The 19,592-nt window shown below is 30.3% G+C and overlaps 1 protein-coding gene across 4 annotated transcripts in view; it reads right to left on the bottom strand.

The window, feature by feature from the left end:
- LOC134725293 (transient receptor potential cation channel subfamily M member-like 2) overlaps positions 1–19,592 on the bottom strand; it is a 50,359-nt gene that overhangs the window by 21,765 nt on the left and 9,002 nt on the right. For 3 of the 4 annotated variants that reach the window (XM_063588989.1, XM_063588988.1, XM_063588991.1), the window contains exons 6-19: positions 18,699–18,862; positions 18,067–18,274; positions 16,852–17,029; positions 15,593–15,743; positions 14,509–14,578; positions 13,956–14,062; positions 12,890–13,024; positions 12,384–12,446; positions 9,987–10,116; positions 7,082–7,093; positions 5,007–5,081; positions 3,388–3,534; positions 2,227–2,326; positions 1,248–1,473 (exon numbers count right to left, since the gene is read on the bottom strand). In XM_063588989.1, the coding sequence (XP_063445059.1) occupies positions 1,248–1,473; positions 2,227–2,326; positions 3,388–3,534; positions 5,007–5,081; positions 7,082–7,093; positions 9,987–10,116; positions 12,384–12,446; positions 12,890–13,024; positions 13,956–14,062; positions 14,509–14,578; positions 15,593–15,743; positions 16,852–17,029; positions 18,067–18,274; positions 18,699–18,862 (1,766 nt within the window). The remainder of the gene's footprint in view (positions 1–1,247; positions 1,474–2,226; positions 2,327–3,387; positions 3,535–5,006; positions 5,082–7,081; positions 7,094–9,986; positions 10,117–12,383; positions 12,447–12,889; positions 13,025–13,955; positions 14,063–14,508; positions 14,579–15,592; positions 15,744–16,851; positions 17,030–18,066; positions 18,275–18,698; positions 18,863–19,592) is intronic. The other variant, XM_063588990.1, reaches the window with a different exon arrangement.

Raw genomic sequence — 19,592 nt, 5'->3', positions numbered from 1 at the left:
AATGATATAAAAACTTTAGAATGAATTACAGACTTCATATATTAAAAAAGCATGTGATATTAATATTTGAAAAATACATATATAATTTTACAATTTATATTATTAAACACAATCCTCAACTGTAACACCATAAACGTACATGTAATTGAAATGTAATTCAAAAGTAATTGAGAATTACATGCTTTTTTCAATGTAATTAATTAAATTACCATTACATGTAATTAATAAAATGCTCAATTACACATTACATTCAATTACATGGAAAAATGTAATGCATTACGCTTAATTACCATTACATTTTTAATTACCCCATCCCTGCTTGAAAGAACCCAACCAATTCAATTTTTGTCAAAATCAAACTAAGTTTAATTTTGGACCCTTTGGACCTTAATGTAGACCAATTTGAAAATGGGACCAAAAATTAAGAATCTACATACACAGTTAGAATCGGCATATCAAAGAATTTCAATTATTCAATTTTTGATGAAATCAAACAAAGCTTAATTTTGGACCCTTTGGGCCCCTTATTCCTAAACTGGTGGGACCAAAACTCCCAAAATCAATACCAACCTTCCTTTCATGGTCATAAACCTTGTGTTTAAATTTCATAGATTACTATTTTCTAATACTAAAGTTATGGTGCGATAACCAAGAAAAATGCTTATTTGGGTCCCTTTTTGGCCCCTAATTCCTAAACTGTTGGGACCTAAACTCCCAAAATCAATACCAACCTTCCTTTTGTGGTCATAAACATTGTGTTTAAATTTCATTGATTTCTATTCACTTACACTAAAGTAATTGTGCGAAAACCAAGAATAATGCTTATTTGGGACCTTTTTTGGCCCCTAATTCCTAAACTGTTGGAATCAAAACTCCCAAAATCAATACCAACCTTTCTTTTGTGGTCATAAACCTTGTGTCAAAATTTCATAGATTTCTATTAACTTAAACTAAAGTTATAGTGCGAAAACCAAGAAAATGCTTATTTGGGCCCTTTTTGGCCCTTAATTCCTAAAATGTTGGGACCAAAACTCCCCAAATCAATCCCAACCTTTCTTTTGTGGTCATAAACCCTTGTGTTAAAATTTCATAGATTTCTATTCACTTTTACTAAAGTTAGAGTGCGAAAACTAAAAGTTTTCAGACAACGACGACGCCAACGTGATAGCAATATACGACGAAAATTTTTTCAAAATTTGCGGTCGTATAAAAACGATTTTTCATTTGGAAAATCATCTATAATATACCTTCATGTTAGATGTATAAAGAGCCATTCTACCCTTCCAGATACTGTTCAGTTTGGCCATACATGCTGTTTGTCCCATGAAATCCATCATCTCATTAGCATCAGCTAGTGTAAACTGTGTGGTATTACCATACTGTTCTACTGTCTGTACTAGCATGGATGTGGCTAAATATCGGTTCTGTATATAACACTCAGTTATCAAACTACATGCTAGACCCTCATAAAACCTAAAAAAGACACATGAGCTCTTTAGAATACCATATGTTTTCACTTTAAGTTTAGTTAAGACTTAAAAACCAACATAAGAAACAATTGACAATGATATGGGTTCACATGACCTTTTCAATTTGGTAATCATTAAGTATATAAATCACTCATCATAATTAGTAAGGTAACATCATCATTTTACTCTTTTCTGTACAATCTGTTGTGCTGTGCCTGCTTAGTTGATCTGAACTGAATGTGATTAATAACTTTTTTTTGTGGATAGTTTCATCATACTTTCTCAAATAATTAGAAGTTACTGCCTATTATTGAAATTTGTGCAGTTTGTTGCACCATGTTCTCCTTAAGCAGGTTGTATCACTTGGACAACAAATCATGTGTTGTGTTTAGGAATAGTTTTATCTCTTTTATTCTAAAAAAAATCAATTGGGTTTTGAAAAATTTTCTAAGCCAATGATTATGCAATCAACAAGTTACCTCATTCTTTAAAATTATTATTCAAATTTTGAACCCATTGATTGATTGATTGATTGATGTTTAACGCCACCTCCAGAATTATTGTCTATTTTCCAAATGAAAGTTTTTATTGGTGGAGGAAGCTGGTACACCCTTGGACAATTTAAGACTATTCAACATTCACATCAAGGAAATGGATAATTTGAATGCATGAATAACTGAGAAGCCATTCAAATAATGCAAGGCAGTACTTGAATGACTAAAACACCATTTCAATAATTCATATACAAGATAGTTACTTAGAATTTTCCATGTATGACAGACTAAGCTCCATATCTTCATCAGAATCTGCTATATTTGATAAAGCTTTGGCCAAAGCACTGGCCATCAGAGCTGAACCTAAAAAAAAACATTGCCTTTTAGAAATTTCTGTACATATGAAAAAAGAATATTATGAACATACAATACAGAAGAAGGGAAGATAAAATACTTTGAAGTCATTATTATAATTATTAGCTATAGTGGAATACCAATTAATGTAAAATTTCAATCTAATTAAAATTAGTTCCCAGCACTTGCTCTAATTGTTTCCCACACACATATTAACAACAAGGAGCAAGTGTGGAGAACTAATTTTTATTAGATTGGTAAAATTTAAATGTTCAACAAAGTTTATGTTTTCTATAGGCTTGTGTGCAGATTTTCACAAAACCTCGTATTTCAACTATGTTGACTTACCTGAGATCTGTTCTTGCTAAGCATTTATACATTTAAAATTTCTGCAATCTTATGCAATACTTTTATCATATCCACTTGAGGGTCAGGATAGGGAACAGCAAGTAAGCACAAAGTCTCAGTGTTAATCATATTTTAGAGGAATGGCTAGCTTATTGTCAGATAACAAATAATTTAAATATTTGAAGTCAAAACCAGTAGCAGCATAACTTATTGAAACTACTTTTTGTCACTTTACTTAACAGAGTGCTGTAAAAATGCATTAAAATGGTTCTCCATTGTAATTCTACATATAACAGGCTATTGTCTCATTTTTCACAATGTATTTTGTATAGATACTGTGTGCGCGGCACAGTAGTCTATTAAAAAAATGCTATCTTCTTTGTAATAGAAATAGTTGTGCGCCACACAGAACATTAAAATACAAAATAAACATGGAATTAATTAAAAATTTCAAGCACAAGTAATTATACAAATTCCATAATTAAATATAATTCCTAGTTGAAATAATACTGCAAATTCAGAAATTATTGCAAGGTTTCATTATTGCAAAAAATACAACAGAGTTGTAAACGCAATAATTTAAACTTACATTTTGAAATATTTTATATGAATTAAACACAAAAATCAAAATCCCAAGTCATAAATGACAAAATCCCAATAATAAATGCACACAATAATTTCTGACAGTTGCCTGTTATATGTAAAACAATAAACTATCTTACATGTATAATCTCTTCCACGTTTCCAGAAAAGCATTGCTATATCTTTCCTATTCATCATCACTGCCCATAGGAATAATTCTTTGTCTGGATTATCAAAATAAATCTTCATTCTAGATCTTCTTTTGGAAAACGCCATATGTTTTCTCTCTGTAAAAGTTAACATAGAAATTAAAAAAAAACAACAACAAAAACTGTAAAATCCTGTAGATAGTTTTTATATAATATTTATTTATCAAAGTCGAAAGTACTACTACATTTTTTTTCCGTTTGTATTCTGATTTTCATGCATTTTAAGATGTTGCATTTTGCAAAACTTTGGCATAGCATTTTAGGGGCGGATCCAGCCATTTTAAAAAGGGGGGTGGTTCCTTACCCATGACAAAAGGGGGGGGGGGGTTTCCAATCACATGTCCCCATTCAAATGCATTGATCATCCAAAAAAAAGGGGGTTTCAATCCCCGGAACCCCCCCCCCCCCTTCTGGATCCGCGCGTGGCATTTACTGTTGAACATTTAAACAAAACTTCAGCTGCTGAAGATATAAATCGACCTTATGCAAATGATTATGAATACATCTGACTATTATCCTATTACAGGTTGAAAAAAATCTCTACGAAAAATCTGTAACTGTTTAGAATTTATGCTGTTATAAGAAAATCTACAAAATAAATTTGCATTTGTATTTGAGTGTTCCAAAATTAATCAAAGTCTTATACATGTACATGTATACTTTCACTTGCATAAGGGTGATTACTATCCTAAGCAGCTCATTTCATAAAAATGATTTTTATCCGGTTTTTATACCTTTTTCTTTTTACATCTCAACTTTATTTAATAGATGTAGATGTTATAAAATAATTCTCTGCAAAATCCTATTTTTTTATTTTTCAAACACTTTATATGTCTAAGGGCCATAACTCATTTTATATTTGTAAAGGTCATAACTCAATAAAGATTATCAGTCAGTGCTTATTTAGGAACTCAATTTTAGATCATTTAAACCTTTTATTTGGATTGCCTTTATACATATGATTGTAAAATTATTAGGGGGTCTATAACTTGCAATGTTTCTTATGAAGCCAAATAAAAAAAAATTTATTTTGAATAATGGAAACCTTTCTGTTTTGTTCTATGATAAGAAGATATTACACTTCAATGTAAATGTTTGCATAGTCCAGAAATAATCTTTCTCTAATTTTTGTGCTATTCTTACATTTCCTGACCGGTGTGAGAAAAATATTTCTCCTCACTAGTGAAAAATCTGTTCTCGGCAAATGATTAGTCGAAATTTTATTATGACGTCGAAATGTTTTGTTTTCTTCTCAATTTTCCTATTGTGACGTCATGAAAAAAGGCGACCTTGCCTGATGATGTCGCATATAAAGAGCACAATCTTCTGAAAGTCTTTGAAAAAGAACGATAAAAAGCATTAGAGAAACAGATTCCAACACTATAACTCGTGTATTACGATATTTCTCCACTCTCGACAGTTAAATTTAACTGTCTCGAGTGGAGAAATATCGTAATACACTTGTTGCAGTGTAAGAATCTATATATAACCAGCATTGGCAATAGTCTACATTTGGCTTAATAAGATCCATAATGTAAAATTTTACTTACTTTCTGTTTCTTGTGTTTTAATATATCCTAATTTACGTTGCACATTTCCAACAATGTAAGTTGAACTGCCACTTCCTAAAAATCATTAAAAATAACATTAGTTGATAACAAGCAAAATTTTATCATGATTATATATGTAGAAAAGGGTAAATAAGCAGAATACATAAAGCTGTCTATCAGGCTTGGTTTAAACTAATGCTTTGGATTTCTTGTCTAAGCCTAAGTTTTAGAAATTCTTTTTTTAGGTTTCATATCATATTATAATGCTTATGGGGCAAGCTGAAGGACGCCTCTGTGTGCGAGAATTTCTCGTTACATTGAAGACCTGTTGGTGACCTTCTGCTGTTGTTTTTTCTATGGTTGGGTTGTTGTCTCTTTGATACATTCCCCATTTCCATTCTCAATTTTATTTAAATAAGGTTTAGGTCTGATTTTTTAAGTTCAGTCCTACATGTATAACAGAGCTAGATGTATGTGAGAAAGCTTAAGGTTTAGACACCTTTCAAAGCATATACATTATTTATCTAATAGGTAATCCATTCTACAATTTTTTACATTTTGTTGACTTTAGATGAAACAAACATTTGGATTTTCTATGACATAAGGGAACATGGTTCCAAGTACATGTATTGATATGCATTTTTTTATTTTTACTTTAGGTGATTACATGCTTGTTATGAGCCCTATGATTAGGAAATACAATATCTTTATCTTTATCTTTATCTTTTATTATTCAAGATTTTGAGCAGTTTGTGTATAAGAAAATGTGTGAGTCTTTCAAAGGAGTTGGATATTGTATTCTTCTCCAAATAATATTAAAAGAACATTCTTATTTGGTATGTAATGTGTTTTGTGGACTGTCAACTCCTTTTTTATTTTCCTGTGGTGTTGTCTTTCTCTTCCTTTGTTTTTTTCTTCACCTGTTTTTACTATTGTCCCTACTTATATTTCTACTTTTTCACAAACAATCCCTTAGAACTTTGTTTTCATTGATAAATAAATAATACAAACTAAATGAGAAAACGGATAAAGCATGCACGTTTTAAATCTATTACAAAAAGGATACGATACACTAAAGTATATATATATATATATATTTTGGTTAAAGATATCTAGAAATGATGATAAGATGATGTGAATGGTTGTACACAGTTTGTACTTTATCATAGTATAAATAAATTGCTTATAGTAAAAAAAAAAGCCGAAGCCTGCATGTTAATAGCTAAAATAATGGTAATTGTGTCTGCATCTGTCACCTGACTTCTGCTTCATCTATCAGGTTTATAACAATCACTTCTATAAACATAACACCACAAAACAAGAAAATAAGCAGCAATGGACAGAAATGCCTGTACACTGATAAGCAGAAATAAATGCCAGTATACATATATGACAGATTTTTGTGTCTTTGAAATTGCCACTTCACACATTCTACATTGTAAGAAACACCGTATCAAAGACATTTTTTTCCAACTGATCCAAATTATTCAAATTGTAAAAAAAAAACAATGAACAAAATATTGGTGTGCAAGACATGGACACCTTACTATCAAAAGTGTTATGTTAAATGCAATCACATGCCTTGTATAATCAAAACTGATTAAGTAGATAAAATACTCTTGTGTATCTTTACAAAGAAATACAATATTAATGACACACACCTTTGGACCTAATGCATATGATGTGAAACATAACCAAAGTCACTCAATCATGAAATGTAGGTCATGATAAAAATTGATTTGTATAAAACAAAATGAGTCTGAATATGTCATTAAAATACCACAATAGCTTTCTGAAATATGTAGATTCATGCAAACTTGAGCAAAGTCAAGTGAATTTAAAACTGGTTACTGAACATTTAATATGACAACAACATACTTAATATTGCTATCATAGAAATTGGGTACAACCAAGGATTTGTATAGTAGTCTAACTATACAAATCCTTGGTACAACTAAGTTAAAGCCACCTAAACCAGTTACAACTAAAGTTGTTTTGAATAGCTGTAATACCAATCAGATCAGTTGCAAGAAAATGTTGTGGTGATTCTTGTGATAAATGTCTTATCTACTTACTGTCATCTGGCCCTGTATTATTAAATGAAAATATGAAAAGTTTTTGACCTACATGTGATGTTTGAAAACCATAAAAATCTTTTAACAGAACCTTCTGGTCTTATGAACTATTTGTCAGTGAATGAAAAGAATAAGATAATATAACATACAAGTCATCTACCCTACCTTTTATGATAACCATATAATAAATGAATGGAGAATGTGTTCATAGATACCACTGCTTGCATATGAATTCATAAAGTAACTTTTACTAAAGAACTGTAAAAATGATGCTACCCACATTCAAACTTGATCTTCCTTTCTGGTAATAAGCATTGTTTATAAGTTTCATATCATTTAGTTTGAAGCAAACTAAAGTTAGAGAATATAAACAAAAGTTTCAGCAATGTTTCCATTTGTAAAGGGGCATAACTCTAGAACAGTAAAAGAGATGCCATCAAAATTCAAACTCGATCTGTGTTTTGTGGAAATAAGCATTGTTTTTAAGTTGTTTCATAACATTTAGTTGAGGCAGACTTAAGAAGAATGGAAACGAAAAATTCAGGAATTTTTCCATTTGTAAAGGGGCATAACTCTAGAACAGTAAAAGTGACGCCACCACAATTCAAACTTGATCTGTGTTTTGTGGTGATAGTCATTGTCAATAATTTTTATAACATCTTGTTGAAGCAAACTTGAGTAAAACAAGAGGCTCTCAAGAGCCTGAACCGCTCACCTTAATTTTTTTAGTTAAATCTCTCATCAATGATTATTTTGGCTTTTCAATTTATTTAAATGTTCTTTGAACCGTCCTATTTTCTTCAAAAGCAAAAAAAAAATCATTTTCTCCTATGTTCTATTTTAGCCATAGGAGCTTATGTTTCTTGACATACAAGGAAATAAAATATAAAATTTATACTAGATACTCTGTAACTCATTTAGCCTAAGTTTGGCTGAAATTGATACAGCAGTTTCAAAGGAGAAGATTTTTTAAAGTAAGTCAACATGATGAACAAATTGTGAAAAAAGTCTTTAAAGGGCAATAACTCGTTAAGGGGTCAATTGACAATTTTGGTCAAATAGACTTATTTTTAGATCTTACTTTGCTTAATATTTTTGCTATGTACAGTTTATCTGAATCTATAATAATATTCAAGATAATAACCAAAAACTGCAAAATTTCTTTAAAATCATCAATTCAGGGGCATTATACCTGAAAAAACAGTTACCCAATTCGGCTGAAAATTTCAGGACAGGTAGACCTTGACCTAATAAATACGTTAACTTCTTGTCTTATTTGCTTTAAATGCTGGAGTTTTTGAGATATAAGCCAAAAACTGCATTTTACCCTGTGTTCTATTTTTAGCCATGACGGCCATGTTTTTTGACAAAATGGAAAATAAAACTTTATTTTAAACACCCTACTGATCATTCAGTTCAAGTTTGGTTGAATTTGGTTGAGTAGTTTTAGAGGAGAAGATTTTTTAAGTATTATTAAATACTATGAACAAATTGTGAAAAATTGTCATTAAAGGACAATAACCCCTTAAGGGGTCAATTGACAATTTTGGTCATATAAAACTTATTTGTAGATCTTACTTTGCTGATCATTTTTGCTGTTTACAGTTTATCTTTATCTATAATAATATTCAAGATAATGACCAAAAACTGCAAAATTTCCTTAAAATTACCAATTAAGTGGCAGCAACCCAACAATGGGTTCTTTGATTCATCTGAAAATTTCAGGGCTGATAGATCCTGATCTAATGAACATTTTTACCCCCATGTCAGATTTGCTCTAAATGCTTTCGTTTTTGAGATATAAGCCAAAAACTGCATTTGACCCCTATGTTCTATTTTAAGTAACGGCGGCCATGTTTTTTTATGGATCAAAAATCGAAGCACAAACTTTTTGCAGGATAATCTAAGAAACAATCATGCTAAGTTTCATCCAAATCCATTCAGTAGTTTCAGAGGAGAAGATGTTTGAAAAATTGTTAACAACGATGACGACGGCAGACGCCAAGTGATGAGAAAAGCTCACATTTCCTTTTAGGAAAGGTGAGCTAAAAATAGAAATGAAATATTCAGCAAGTTTTTTTTCCATTGTAAAGGGGCATCACTCTTAGAACAGTAAAAGTGAAGCCGCAAAAAATTCAAACCTGATCTGTGTTTTGTGGAAGTTAACATTTGGTAAAGGTAAACTAAAGTTAAAGAATGGAAACCAAAATTCAAGCATTAAAATCTGTAAAGGGGCATAACTCTAGAAGGGTATAAGTCACGGAACCAAAGTTCAAACCTGATCTGTGTTCTGTGGTAATAAGCATTGTGTATAAGTTTCATAACATTTGATTGAGGAAAACTTAATTAGAGAACAGAAACCAGTTTTGGGATGCATGTATGTACAGACAGACAAGGGTAAAACATAATGCCCCCTCCATATTGGAAAAAAGAGTGATCTGTAATTTATCACTATGGAACTACATATATCCAAAAGTCAGATTGTAAGCACAACAAAAAATGCACAACAATTATATTCCAGAATTATGGATGATAGGACAAAACAAGCAATGTTTGCTAACCAGGGGCTGATTATAATTAAATTGATAGGAAATATCTACCAATATGGTCATATAAGAATCTGACACAAATTTCACCACATTGTTCAGGGCTTCTATATCAATGTTTTTGACAATGAAAAGTTTATTGATTGACCATCATGTGGCCATTGATCAAATAGTTTTCAAGTTGACAGAGATAATACTTACACATATAAAACAATATATTGTAATAAAAAAAAAAGTTGATTTATATTTTTATCTATAAATTAAAACAAAATATAAAACTGCAAATCACAAAAGATAATAATCACATGTATCCTCTATAGAAATCAACTTATATTTACATAAAAAGATGTAGTTATTACCTTTGTAAGGGTTTAAAGCCTCATCTCCCAGAAGATGTACAATGACTTTCCCTATCTGTACTAGTAAATCTGGAGGCTGTTCTGAGTATGTACTTAGTGGTCGGCAACAGAAATAAGCTCCCCAGGATTGCTGAAAAAAATTGAATAGTTCAAGAAGATCCGTTTTATGGAGTGTCTATAATTGATAAAACCATGTCTGGGTTAAACTGGATTTATTATTTTAATATATTAGTGGTGGTTTGTGGCAGGAGGGAAAACCTTTCTATTTCTGTACACATGAAATATCCTGATAAGGAACCAGCTACAAGTACTTCTATCTGAAGCCATCAGAAAATCATGTTTGGGTTATCAGTTTGTATACCAGTAACTATACTTTTATAATAAATTAACTACTAGGAGTTCATTTTTAAATAATTCAATCAAACTATTCTGTAGATTTATAATAAGATTGAAGGGCGCCTCCGGGTGCAGGAATTTCTTGTTGCATTGAAGATCTGTTGGTGACCTTCTGCTGCTGTCTGCTCTATGGTTGGGTTGTTGTCTCTTTGGCACATTCCCCATTTCCATTCTCAATTTTATATGTTTGTTAATATAGAAATATTTTTTTCAAACTCTTGAGATACAGCACATTCAGTAATTTAACGTGGTATTTTTTGTACACTTAAAAACTATGAATAACACTATAAACTGAGTATGAGAATGAATACACAGATCAAATCTTTTCAGTAACAAATTTAAAAGTCACAATAAAAAATGATAAGTAATTACTTTTAAACAGTTTATTTATGTAAATCTCTTGTTCTGTAACACCATATGATTAAGCTAGATGAAAGAACTATAACAAAAACTAACTATAACTAAAAAACAATATTTGCCCCTGTGATGTTATTTCATGATATAGATGAAAAATTAGAACTATCAGAGCAATTCCAAACTGATTTATTATATGAAAATGGCCAAAGTGTGTACATGAAATATGATTTCATTGAAGAATATTTTATTTCGGATTATTTCAATAAATAATCTTTGTTCATATTCAAAATGCATTCGTAAAATTGCTCAGTGAAATATAGAGATTACTTATGGTGGAAGATGGTGGTCAATGCTAGCGTGCTATTATCACATGTAGTAACAAATAAAAAGTTCAGTAATATAATGCAGAAGTGCTTGAAATCAAAATATAAGTAAAAAAATGAAATTTTCAAATCCTCATTTATTAAACTTTCCATCAAAGATAAAAAAAAATAATGGGTTAATAATGTTGTGATATCTCAGTGAACTATAAGATCACTGCATACATATGAAATGATTCACTCATGTGATGGCTGCATACTCACCAATTTAGAAGTCTATATTATCAAAAATTCAAACTTTGAATGTAAAATGTTACTTTTGCCAAAAAAGAATTGTTACAAATGCTGTAATGAAAAATGCCTTCACAAATAACCAGTTTCTGGGAATTTACTTATTTTTGTTGGTACAATTTTTTCGTGGATTGAGGGGAATTTGCATTTTCTGGGTTAACTTATTTGTTCTTTTGACTAAGTCGGCATACACTCCTAATTAAATTTGTAATTTGTTGAAATCCATGCAAATTGGTATCCAAGGAATATTAATGAATCCACAGTACATGTGACATGATTCTGACTAATTAAAACCCATACACTTAGTGTATTACCTTAACCATTCCTGATAATTGAGAACAACAATCAATGTCAATGGAGGAGTATGCATTAATTTATGACCAGAATTTATTGAAAAATATGTAAAAAGGAATACCCATAACTAAAAATATAAAGGTAGAGTAACTCTGTCATTTCAGCAAAATAGGAAAACATGGGAACAAAAAAATAATTTCATAATTTGTATGATCTGCAAAAGAAATGAAACAGGATGTTCAAACAGAGAATCTCCTGAATGATGGCATTACCCATCATATGATTCCAAAATTCACTTAAGTATAGTACATTATGACAAACACAGTGAGGACATTAAAAAACCAATAGGTAACTCAGAACCATCCTACATTGTCCTATCAATATGGGATCTCTGACAAAGTAGATTTTTTTAGCTGTTAACATCAACTTTTATTAGTTGGGTTACTATCACACTGACAAACTGTAAGTTTAGAAATTATAGTGTAAGAGATTATTTATTGTGGTTTCAGGTAAATTTGCACAGAGCTACATGTATCAGATATCAAAATGTGATTTCTTATTTTTGTAATAATTTTGTGTCGCATTATTGGCATTAATAAAAAGCTCACAATAATTTCTGAATTTACAGAATACCCAATTTCAAACATACATCTAGATAAAGACAAGGATAGACAGATCTTGTGTTGAAAAAATATTCTTAAAGCTAGAAATCAATTATTATCTACATCAGTATACTTACCTTTAAGTATGTCATGTGATTTTTCAGAAGCTGGGCTGCCCTGTCAGACTTGTCCATCATACACTGAAAATTATGTTAATATTAAGTTGTTTATGTTTTTCAATCTCTTAAACTTTTTACCTTTGGCAAAATAAAGCTTAAATTAATGCACTAAATTTTGTGAATAGAGGGAAAATTGTATTTTCATGGGTATATGAATTTGTGGTTTTCAAAAAATTTGTATACCAGCCCTCTATTTATACTTACTGGATCATTTAAATTTTGATGTTTCTTATATCGGAGAAATCAAGGAAAATTGGTGACCCACAAATTATAATGAACCCACAGTAGTAGAAAATTGTCATAATGTTCCGATCAGAACCACAACTTTTTTCCTTATGTTACATAAAAGTTTTCTGCAATTAGGTGTTTTACTAAGTGATTGTCATGACTGATTTTGTAATTAACTGGACAAGTAGTTTGAATGATTTTTTCGCCTAATGGATACAAAATTCTTGTTTGCTTACATTGGCATAAATATTCCACAGATTGTTGATATCTAAGAACTGTTCCATATCTGTGGCATTCTCCAAGAACAACTTAACAAATTCTGTTCTGTTTTGGATCAATGACTTTACCATTCCATCATCAAGATTCATTTCCTGAAAGAAAGTAAACAAATCCAATGGAAACTTTCAAGTTTATTTCTAAGGAATATAGAATAGTTCACAAAAAATAGACCTGTTCAATGGGCTTGATTCAATTTTGCAATCTTGCATGAATATAATAAATATATAGTAATAAAATGTCATATATATCTATGTAACATTTTAAAGATGCAAGTTTTCAACTACACACAATTTCAATCCAGAAGTTTTGAAAAATTTCTTCTTTCCTTACTATATTTTTTTTTACATCTTTTAATCAAACTTTTTTAATTTAACAAGATTTTCAAATAAACTGCTTTGCTGAACGCAGCTGGATACGCCCCCAGAGGTCCAACCCTGAACAGCTGGGGCAAAAATGGACACAATATTCAAGCTTGATACAAATATTTGACATATTATAGATTCTGAATAAATGTAGACCAAGAACTTAAAACTAGTTATATGAATTGAATTTATATTCAATTACAGATTTCTTGCTGTTGTGCAATACTTAGTAAATATGTTGTCAGATTATAAACAAATAAAGTTCAATTAATTCTCAATGTTATATTAGAGATTTATGAAAATCAAAAGGGAACTTACATAAATAAATCTTAACAATTCACCAAAGTTTCATGAGAATTGCTGACAGCATTTTTGAGTTATTGTCCCAAAACTGACCCCCCTTTTAATGAATAAAACACTATAACTCAGAAATGTATAACATAAAATTTATAAAATTCTAAAGGGAGCTTACATCAATAGATAAACAATTCACCAAAGTTTCATAAAAACTGTTGAAAGCATTTTTGAGTTTTTTTACTACGGACAGACAACGATATGTTATAATATGTCCTGTAAACAGACGTATTAAAATGTAAAAATAAAAAATTCTTAAACTATGTATTTCAGAATTATAATTATGTAACATTAAAGTGTGACTTACCTGCCATTTATCTCTACTTGCTAGTTTGAAGATTTGATTTTTAGCAATGTCACTCCTGTTCCAGGTAAGTGCTAGTGACAACTGGGCATCTGTACTGGACTTGTTAGCTGAAGGAGATAAACTTTATCATTATCATTTGATCACTAAAAAAAATTTTTTTTTTTAAAGTAGGTCCTCAATTTACAATATAAAAAATACATTATGCTATGTTCCCATTTAAAACCATACTTCTTATTTTCATTTTTTACTGCAGGGTTTGTTACTCATGCTGTGTGGATGCAGTTGAATGTTTGCATATAGTGTATGCCCTTATATTTTACAGATGGTGCTATTTGATGCTCCATTTCATTAAGGTGTCATTTGGTCTCTTTTGAAGAGTTGTCTCGTTGTCCTTTATATATAATTTGGTATGAGAAAAATACTAGTCAAAATTTAGATCAGACTGGATGACAAATAGAATGTTCATGTTCTTCTCAGTGTGACATGTATGTGTTCCAAAATAACTGTTTTAATAAAGAATTCATTAAAATTTCATTCTTTTTCATAAACTCACCCTTGAATAAAGTCAGGAGGATAGCTTCATCCATTTCCTCTTTAGAATTTTCTAAGTCATATATATGAATCTAAAAGTTAAAATATGAATATAAAAAAGAAGATGTGGTATGATTGCCAATGAGACAACTGTCCACAAAAGACCAAAATGAAACAGACAATAACAACTATAGGTCACCGTACAGCCTTTTATAATATTATTAATTCGTATATTTTAACAAATTTGATTCGTTTTGAGATAGTCACATGTTAAACTATATTTTCGATGGTAGAGAGAAAACGGCGGATAGCAAAAAGCATATTGACCGGCAAAAAGCATATCGCACGGTTATTTTTAGAATATCTAAAAACCGATATACTTTGTGTGATGTAATGTAATGAATTTCAAGATATTGTTTAACGTTTTATAACACATGATATCTGTCATCGATAATTTGACAAAAAATCTTTAAATACATTAGATGTAAAAAATAAAAGGGGTAAATGAAATAACAACTAATATGTTGTTACTGTCAAGGAGACAATGTAATATCTATAAAATTCCAATAATCCTAAAGGACGATTTTGATACAAATATGGTCGGAAATTAATAATATAACAAATATAGCCTTTGTATGAGGTCAATACAGGATATATCGACCCAAAGAAGTATATCGACCTCGGACTTCGTCCTCAGTCAATATACTTCTTTCAGGTCAATATATCCTTGTATCGACCTCATACAAAGGCTGTATTTGTATAATATTAAAATTTAGACAATCTGCATGCACAAATACATAATAAAACATAAATAGTTATCATACAGTATCTAACAGTATCATGCAGTATTTAAACTTCATGCTACCACTATTCCTGTTATCAGGATATGAATAATACCAAAAACAAACACAAAAAAAGACAATGTAGCTTCATTACTTCTACAATTTACATATTGTTTGGAAAAAATTTGATCAGAAAAAAATAAGAAAAGGCTCTTGCCCAAACAAGATTAAATCAGATAAAAAAAAGCAACAGAATTTAAACATAATTAAACATTGCTCAATTTCATACTTCTTTCTTCAAAAATGAAATCTTATTTAATTTACCATGTTTCGCTTTTCCAAGCATGCTTTTAATTGACTTATAGCACCACTTATTATAACTGTTTTTTTATCATTTGGTCTCCATTCAAATAATTCCTCTGCAACTACTGCCATTGTTTCTGCAAAATTTGCACTAAAAAAACTTTTTTCAGACCTAAAATAGATTTTATAAAACACAATCAAAAATGATTAAGTAATAAATAAATATAAAAATATACTGTGAATTCATTTATTTTCGTGGGTACCAATTTTCATGGATGAAGAAAAAATCACATGTTCGTGGATATTTTATTTCGTTGTCTTGCCAAAGTCTGCATAGAAACCTACAGAAAATTTGTCATTGGTTTAACTTTTAATTTTGTGGTTTAATTGTACCTACGAAATTCACGAAAATTGTTATCCAACAAAATATAATGAATCCACAGTAATATGATAAATTAATAATTTCTGAATTTACAGTAGTGTATTTGCTTTCATTTCCTGCAATTAGGATACACTTGGTACTTTCATTTTTCTTAATACTTTTCCAAAACCTTATTTATTTACACTAGGTGACAAAAGTGAACATGCACCTCTCTACATAAAACTGTATCTCTTGATAATTCAAGATGAATGTTTCACTGTTGAACAGTAAACCACAGTAATTTAGAGTTTGACATTAATTGCGAGTGCTGGACAATATTTGAAGACTGCAAGCTGATTCCTTGATGGCCATGTATTAGTGTAGTTAAAATGATCTCTTATATAGGTTTAACACATAGCAAAGATGATCTCCTATATAGGTTTAACATATAGCAGAGTTGATGTCCTATATAGGTTTAACATATAGTTAAGTTGATGACCTATATAGGTTTAACATATAGTTAAGTTGATGACCTATATAGGTTTAACATATAGTTAAGTTGATGACCTATATAGGTTAAGCATATAGTTAAGTTGATGACCTATATAGGTTTAACATATAGTTAAGTTGATGACCTATATAGGTTAAGCATATAGTTAAGTTGGTGACCTATATAGGTTTAACATATAGTTTAATTGGTGACCTATATAGGTTTAACATATAGTTAAGTTGGTGACCTATATAGGTTTAACATATAGTTAAGTTGGTGACCAATATAGAGTTGACATATACATTTGTTTATAATTATAGGTAACTTGCAACAAGCTGATTTGATATTCTCTGTCAATTAATGAATAGGCCATGCATCTTGAGTATTATTAAACACTTCGTTTTTGAAAATAGATTAAACAAAACTCACTGTCTGTTTTTTAAGGATGTCACTTGTGTCTGCCTATAACCTTCAGCAATAAAATCAGCAGCTCTGCCTGATCCATCTAAAACTAACACTGGAACATCATTTACTATGGACTCATAAACTGTCTTCAAAGAATTAATACCTCCTTCAACAATGATCACCACTACTGGTACATGTACACCTACATTCATTAAACAATATCATAAAAATATCAGTATGTTTTGAACTTGGAATAAATATCTATGATAAATAAAGAAAAACAAAATAATTTGGGACAAGACTATCAAACTTTTTTTATTAAAAAAAAACTAAATCCTTAGGTGTGAAACTGTGACAACAGTGATATAGAAATATCACACGAGCCCTTTAACAAAATAAGATAATACTAAGATTTTAAAATTGCCTGTCTTCCTTTTTTTTATTCCTAAATATTTGTGCTTAGGGAACCATCAACAAGATAAAAATGTATTACAAAGAACAAGAATGTGTCCCCAGTACACAGATGCCCCATCCACACTGTCATTTTCAATGTTCAATTGACCATGAAAATGTGGAAAAATCTCTAATTTGGCATTAAAATTAGAAAGATGATATCATGAGGAACATTCGTACTCAGTTTCAAGTAGATTGGACTTCAACTTTATCAAAAACAACCTTGACCAAAAACTTTAACCTGGAGAGGGAAAGACGGAATAACGAACGGACAAACGAATGGATGAACGAACGGACAAATAGACAGACGCACAGACCAGAAAACATAATGCCCATAAATGAGGCATAAAAATGTATCCTAAGTTGAATATCAGGAAGCAACTGCAACATTGCAGTGTAACCCTTGTGTTGAAATTGAACATATACATTTCTGAAGAAACCAAAAGATTCTCAACTTCTTAATTACTTTTATTTTCATAAAATTTGCTTTTTAATATTGTTTTATTATAGGCATGGAAGTTTGTCAATAAATACTCATGCTGCAATCTCTAAATGTTTTTAAAAGTGATTATATGTTCTTAATATCATTATGCTACCTTTGTAAAATGTTCCTCTTTTTTACATTTCAGGCTTAAGTAATATTAGATTAAAAACAATTATTGTCATAGTATTGAAAGCTCAGAGCTCAATATTTTTGTAATTTTACTCTGATTAAAATGAGTACACAGTCATAAGGCATACAATAATTATCTGTTTAATATGTAACACCTTTAAAATTGAACATACATGTTTCTGAGTCTGGATCACATTCCTGTTGTGATATATGGCCCTGAAGCTTAGATCTAAATTGTATTTCCCCTCCAAATTTACATTGCGTTCCATCATCCACCAGTAGAAAATGGGTATGGTTATGATCTAAAGGTACTTTCTTTCCAGTATCAGACTCTACTACATGTTTGTTGTACACTGCAGGAAATAATCCATCTTTTAGATCCTTAAATAAAACAAATATTCTATTTGAGAACAATTGCATGTGATTGTATTTCATTCTTCTACTTGTATTCACAAAGGTGCTTTGGGGACACCCCCCCCCCCCTTTTTTTCTTCCTTTTTTCTTTTTTTTCAAAAAATTTATTTTTTTATATTTAAATTTCTTTCATCTATTTCTTGTGCATTATCCCTAATATGCAGAATCTAAAAAAAAAATAGCAGTTTCCATTCCCCAAGCACCTGTGGTTTGTCACAAAAGAATACTTTTTTAGAGGACAATATGTTATTACAAAACAAATTACAATCTTTTACCATCAAGTTTAGATCTAAATTCTATTTCCCCTCCAAATTGTTATTTGGATGGAGTTGTCTCATTGGCACTCATTCCACATCTTCCTATACTTATATACAAATTCCTATGCTCTTACATCATCTCCATCTAAGGACTCATTGCCAGCAACAGCTCCCCAGGTTGGTATTCCAAGTGCTACAATATTATCACGTTTGCCAAATGTTATAAAATGGTCCCTTACAGCCTCCCCTACAAACTCCATTACTCCAGTACCTGAACCTCCCGTCATGATCCATGCACCTAGAATGGAAGTTATTCAAATTAGTCTCCACAATTTCAAATGCTGTCAAATGCACTGGGAAAAAAACTTTTAAAAAATATTGCTAGTAAAATAAATTCAAATACTGTAAATATCTGATGATGAAACATATATATGAATATAAAACACAATCTTTAGTCCTATAAATATGACAAGAATGCACATGTTGTTCTTCATATATATGTACTCCTGCTCATAATTCAAAGTATAAGAAAACAATGAGTAGGTTAATGAAAAAATCCAATATAGAAAAAAGTGCACAAACATAACAACTAATTACTGATCAGCTGTTGACTAAACATACCGCTTAAAGTATCTAAATTTATGTATGAAAATGTGAAACAATAAAAACAGAAAAACTGACTAGATGTAATGATACAATCAGGCATTATCAACATTTATTCATTATTTTCCAAAGTATTCAGTGGTTGTGGTTTGTTTAATAAGTGTTCCATGTTTGTTTTTCGGTTCATTTTTTAAAAATATATAAGGCCATTAGTTTTCTCATTTGAATTGTTTTACATTGTCATTTCCGGGCTTTTTATAGCTGACTATACGGTATTGGCTTTGCTCATTGTTGAAGGTGGTACGGTGACCTATAGTTGTTAATTTCTGTGTCATTTTGGTCCCTTGTGGAGAGTTGTATCATTTTTTATATATTTAACTTAAGATAATTGTCATTTAAGAGCAATTTTTTTCCCTCACAAAATT

The sequence above is a fragment of the Mytilus trossulus genome, chromosome 7 (genome assembly GCF_036588685.1).
Source record: "Mytilus trossulus isolate FHL-02 chromosome 7, PNRI_Mtr1.1.1.hap1, whole genome shotgun sequence".
Classification (NCBI taxonomy): Eukaryota; Metazoa; Mollusca; class Bivalvia; order Mytilida; family Mytilidae; genus Mytilus; species Mytilus trossulus.
The sequence above is the reverse complement of the archived record's forward strand: the minus strand, read 5'-3'. Positions and strand labels throughout refer to the sequence as shown.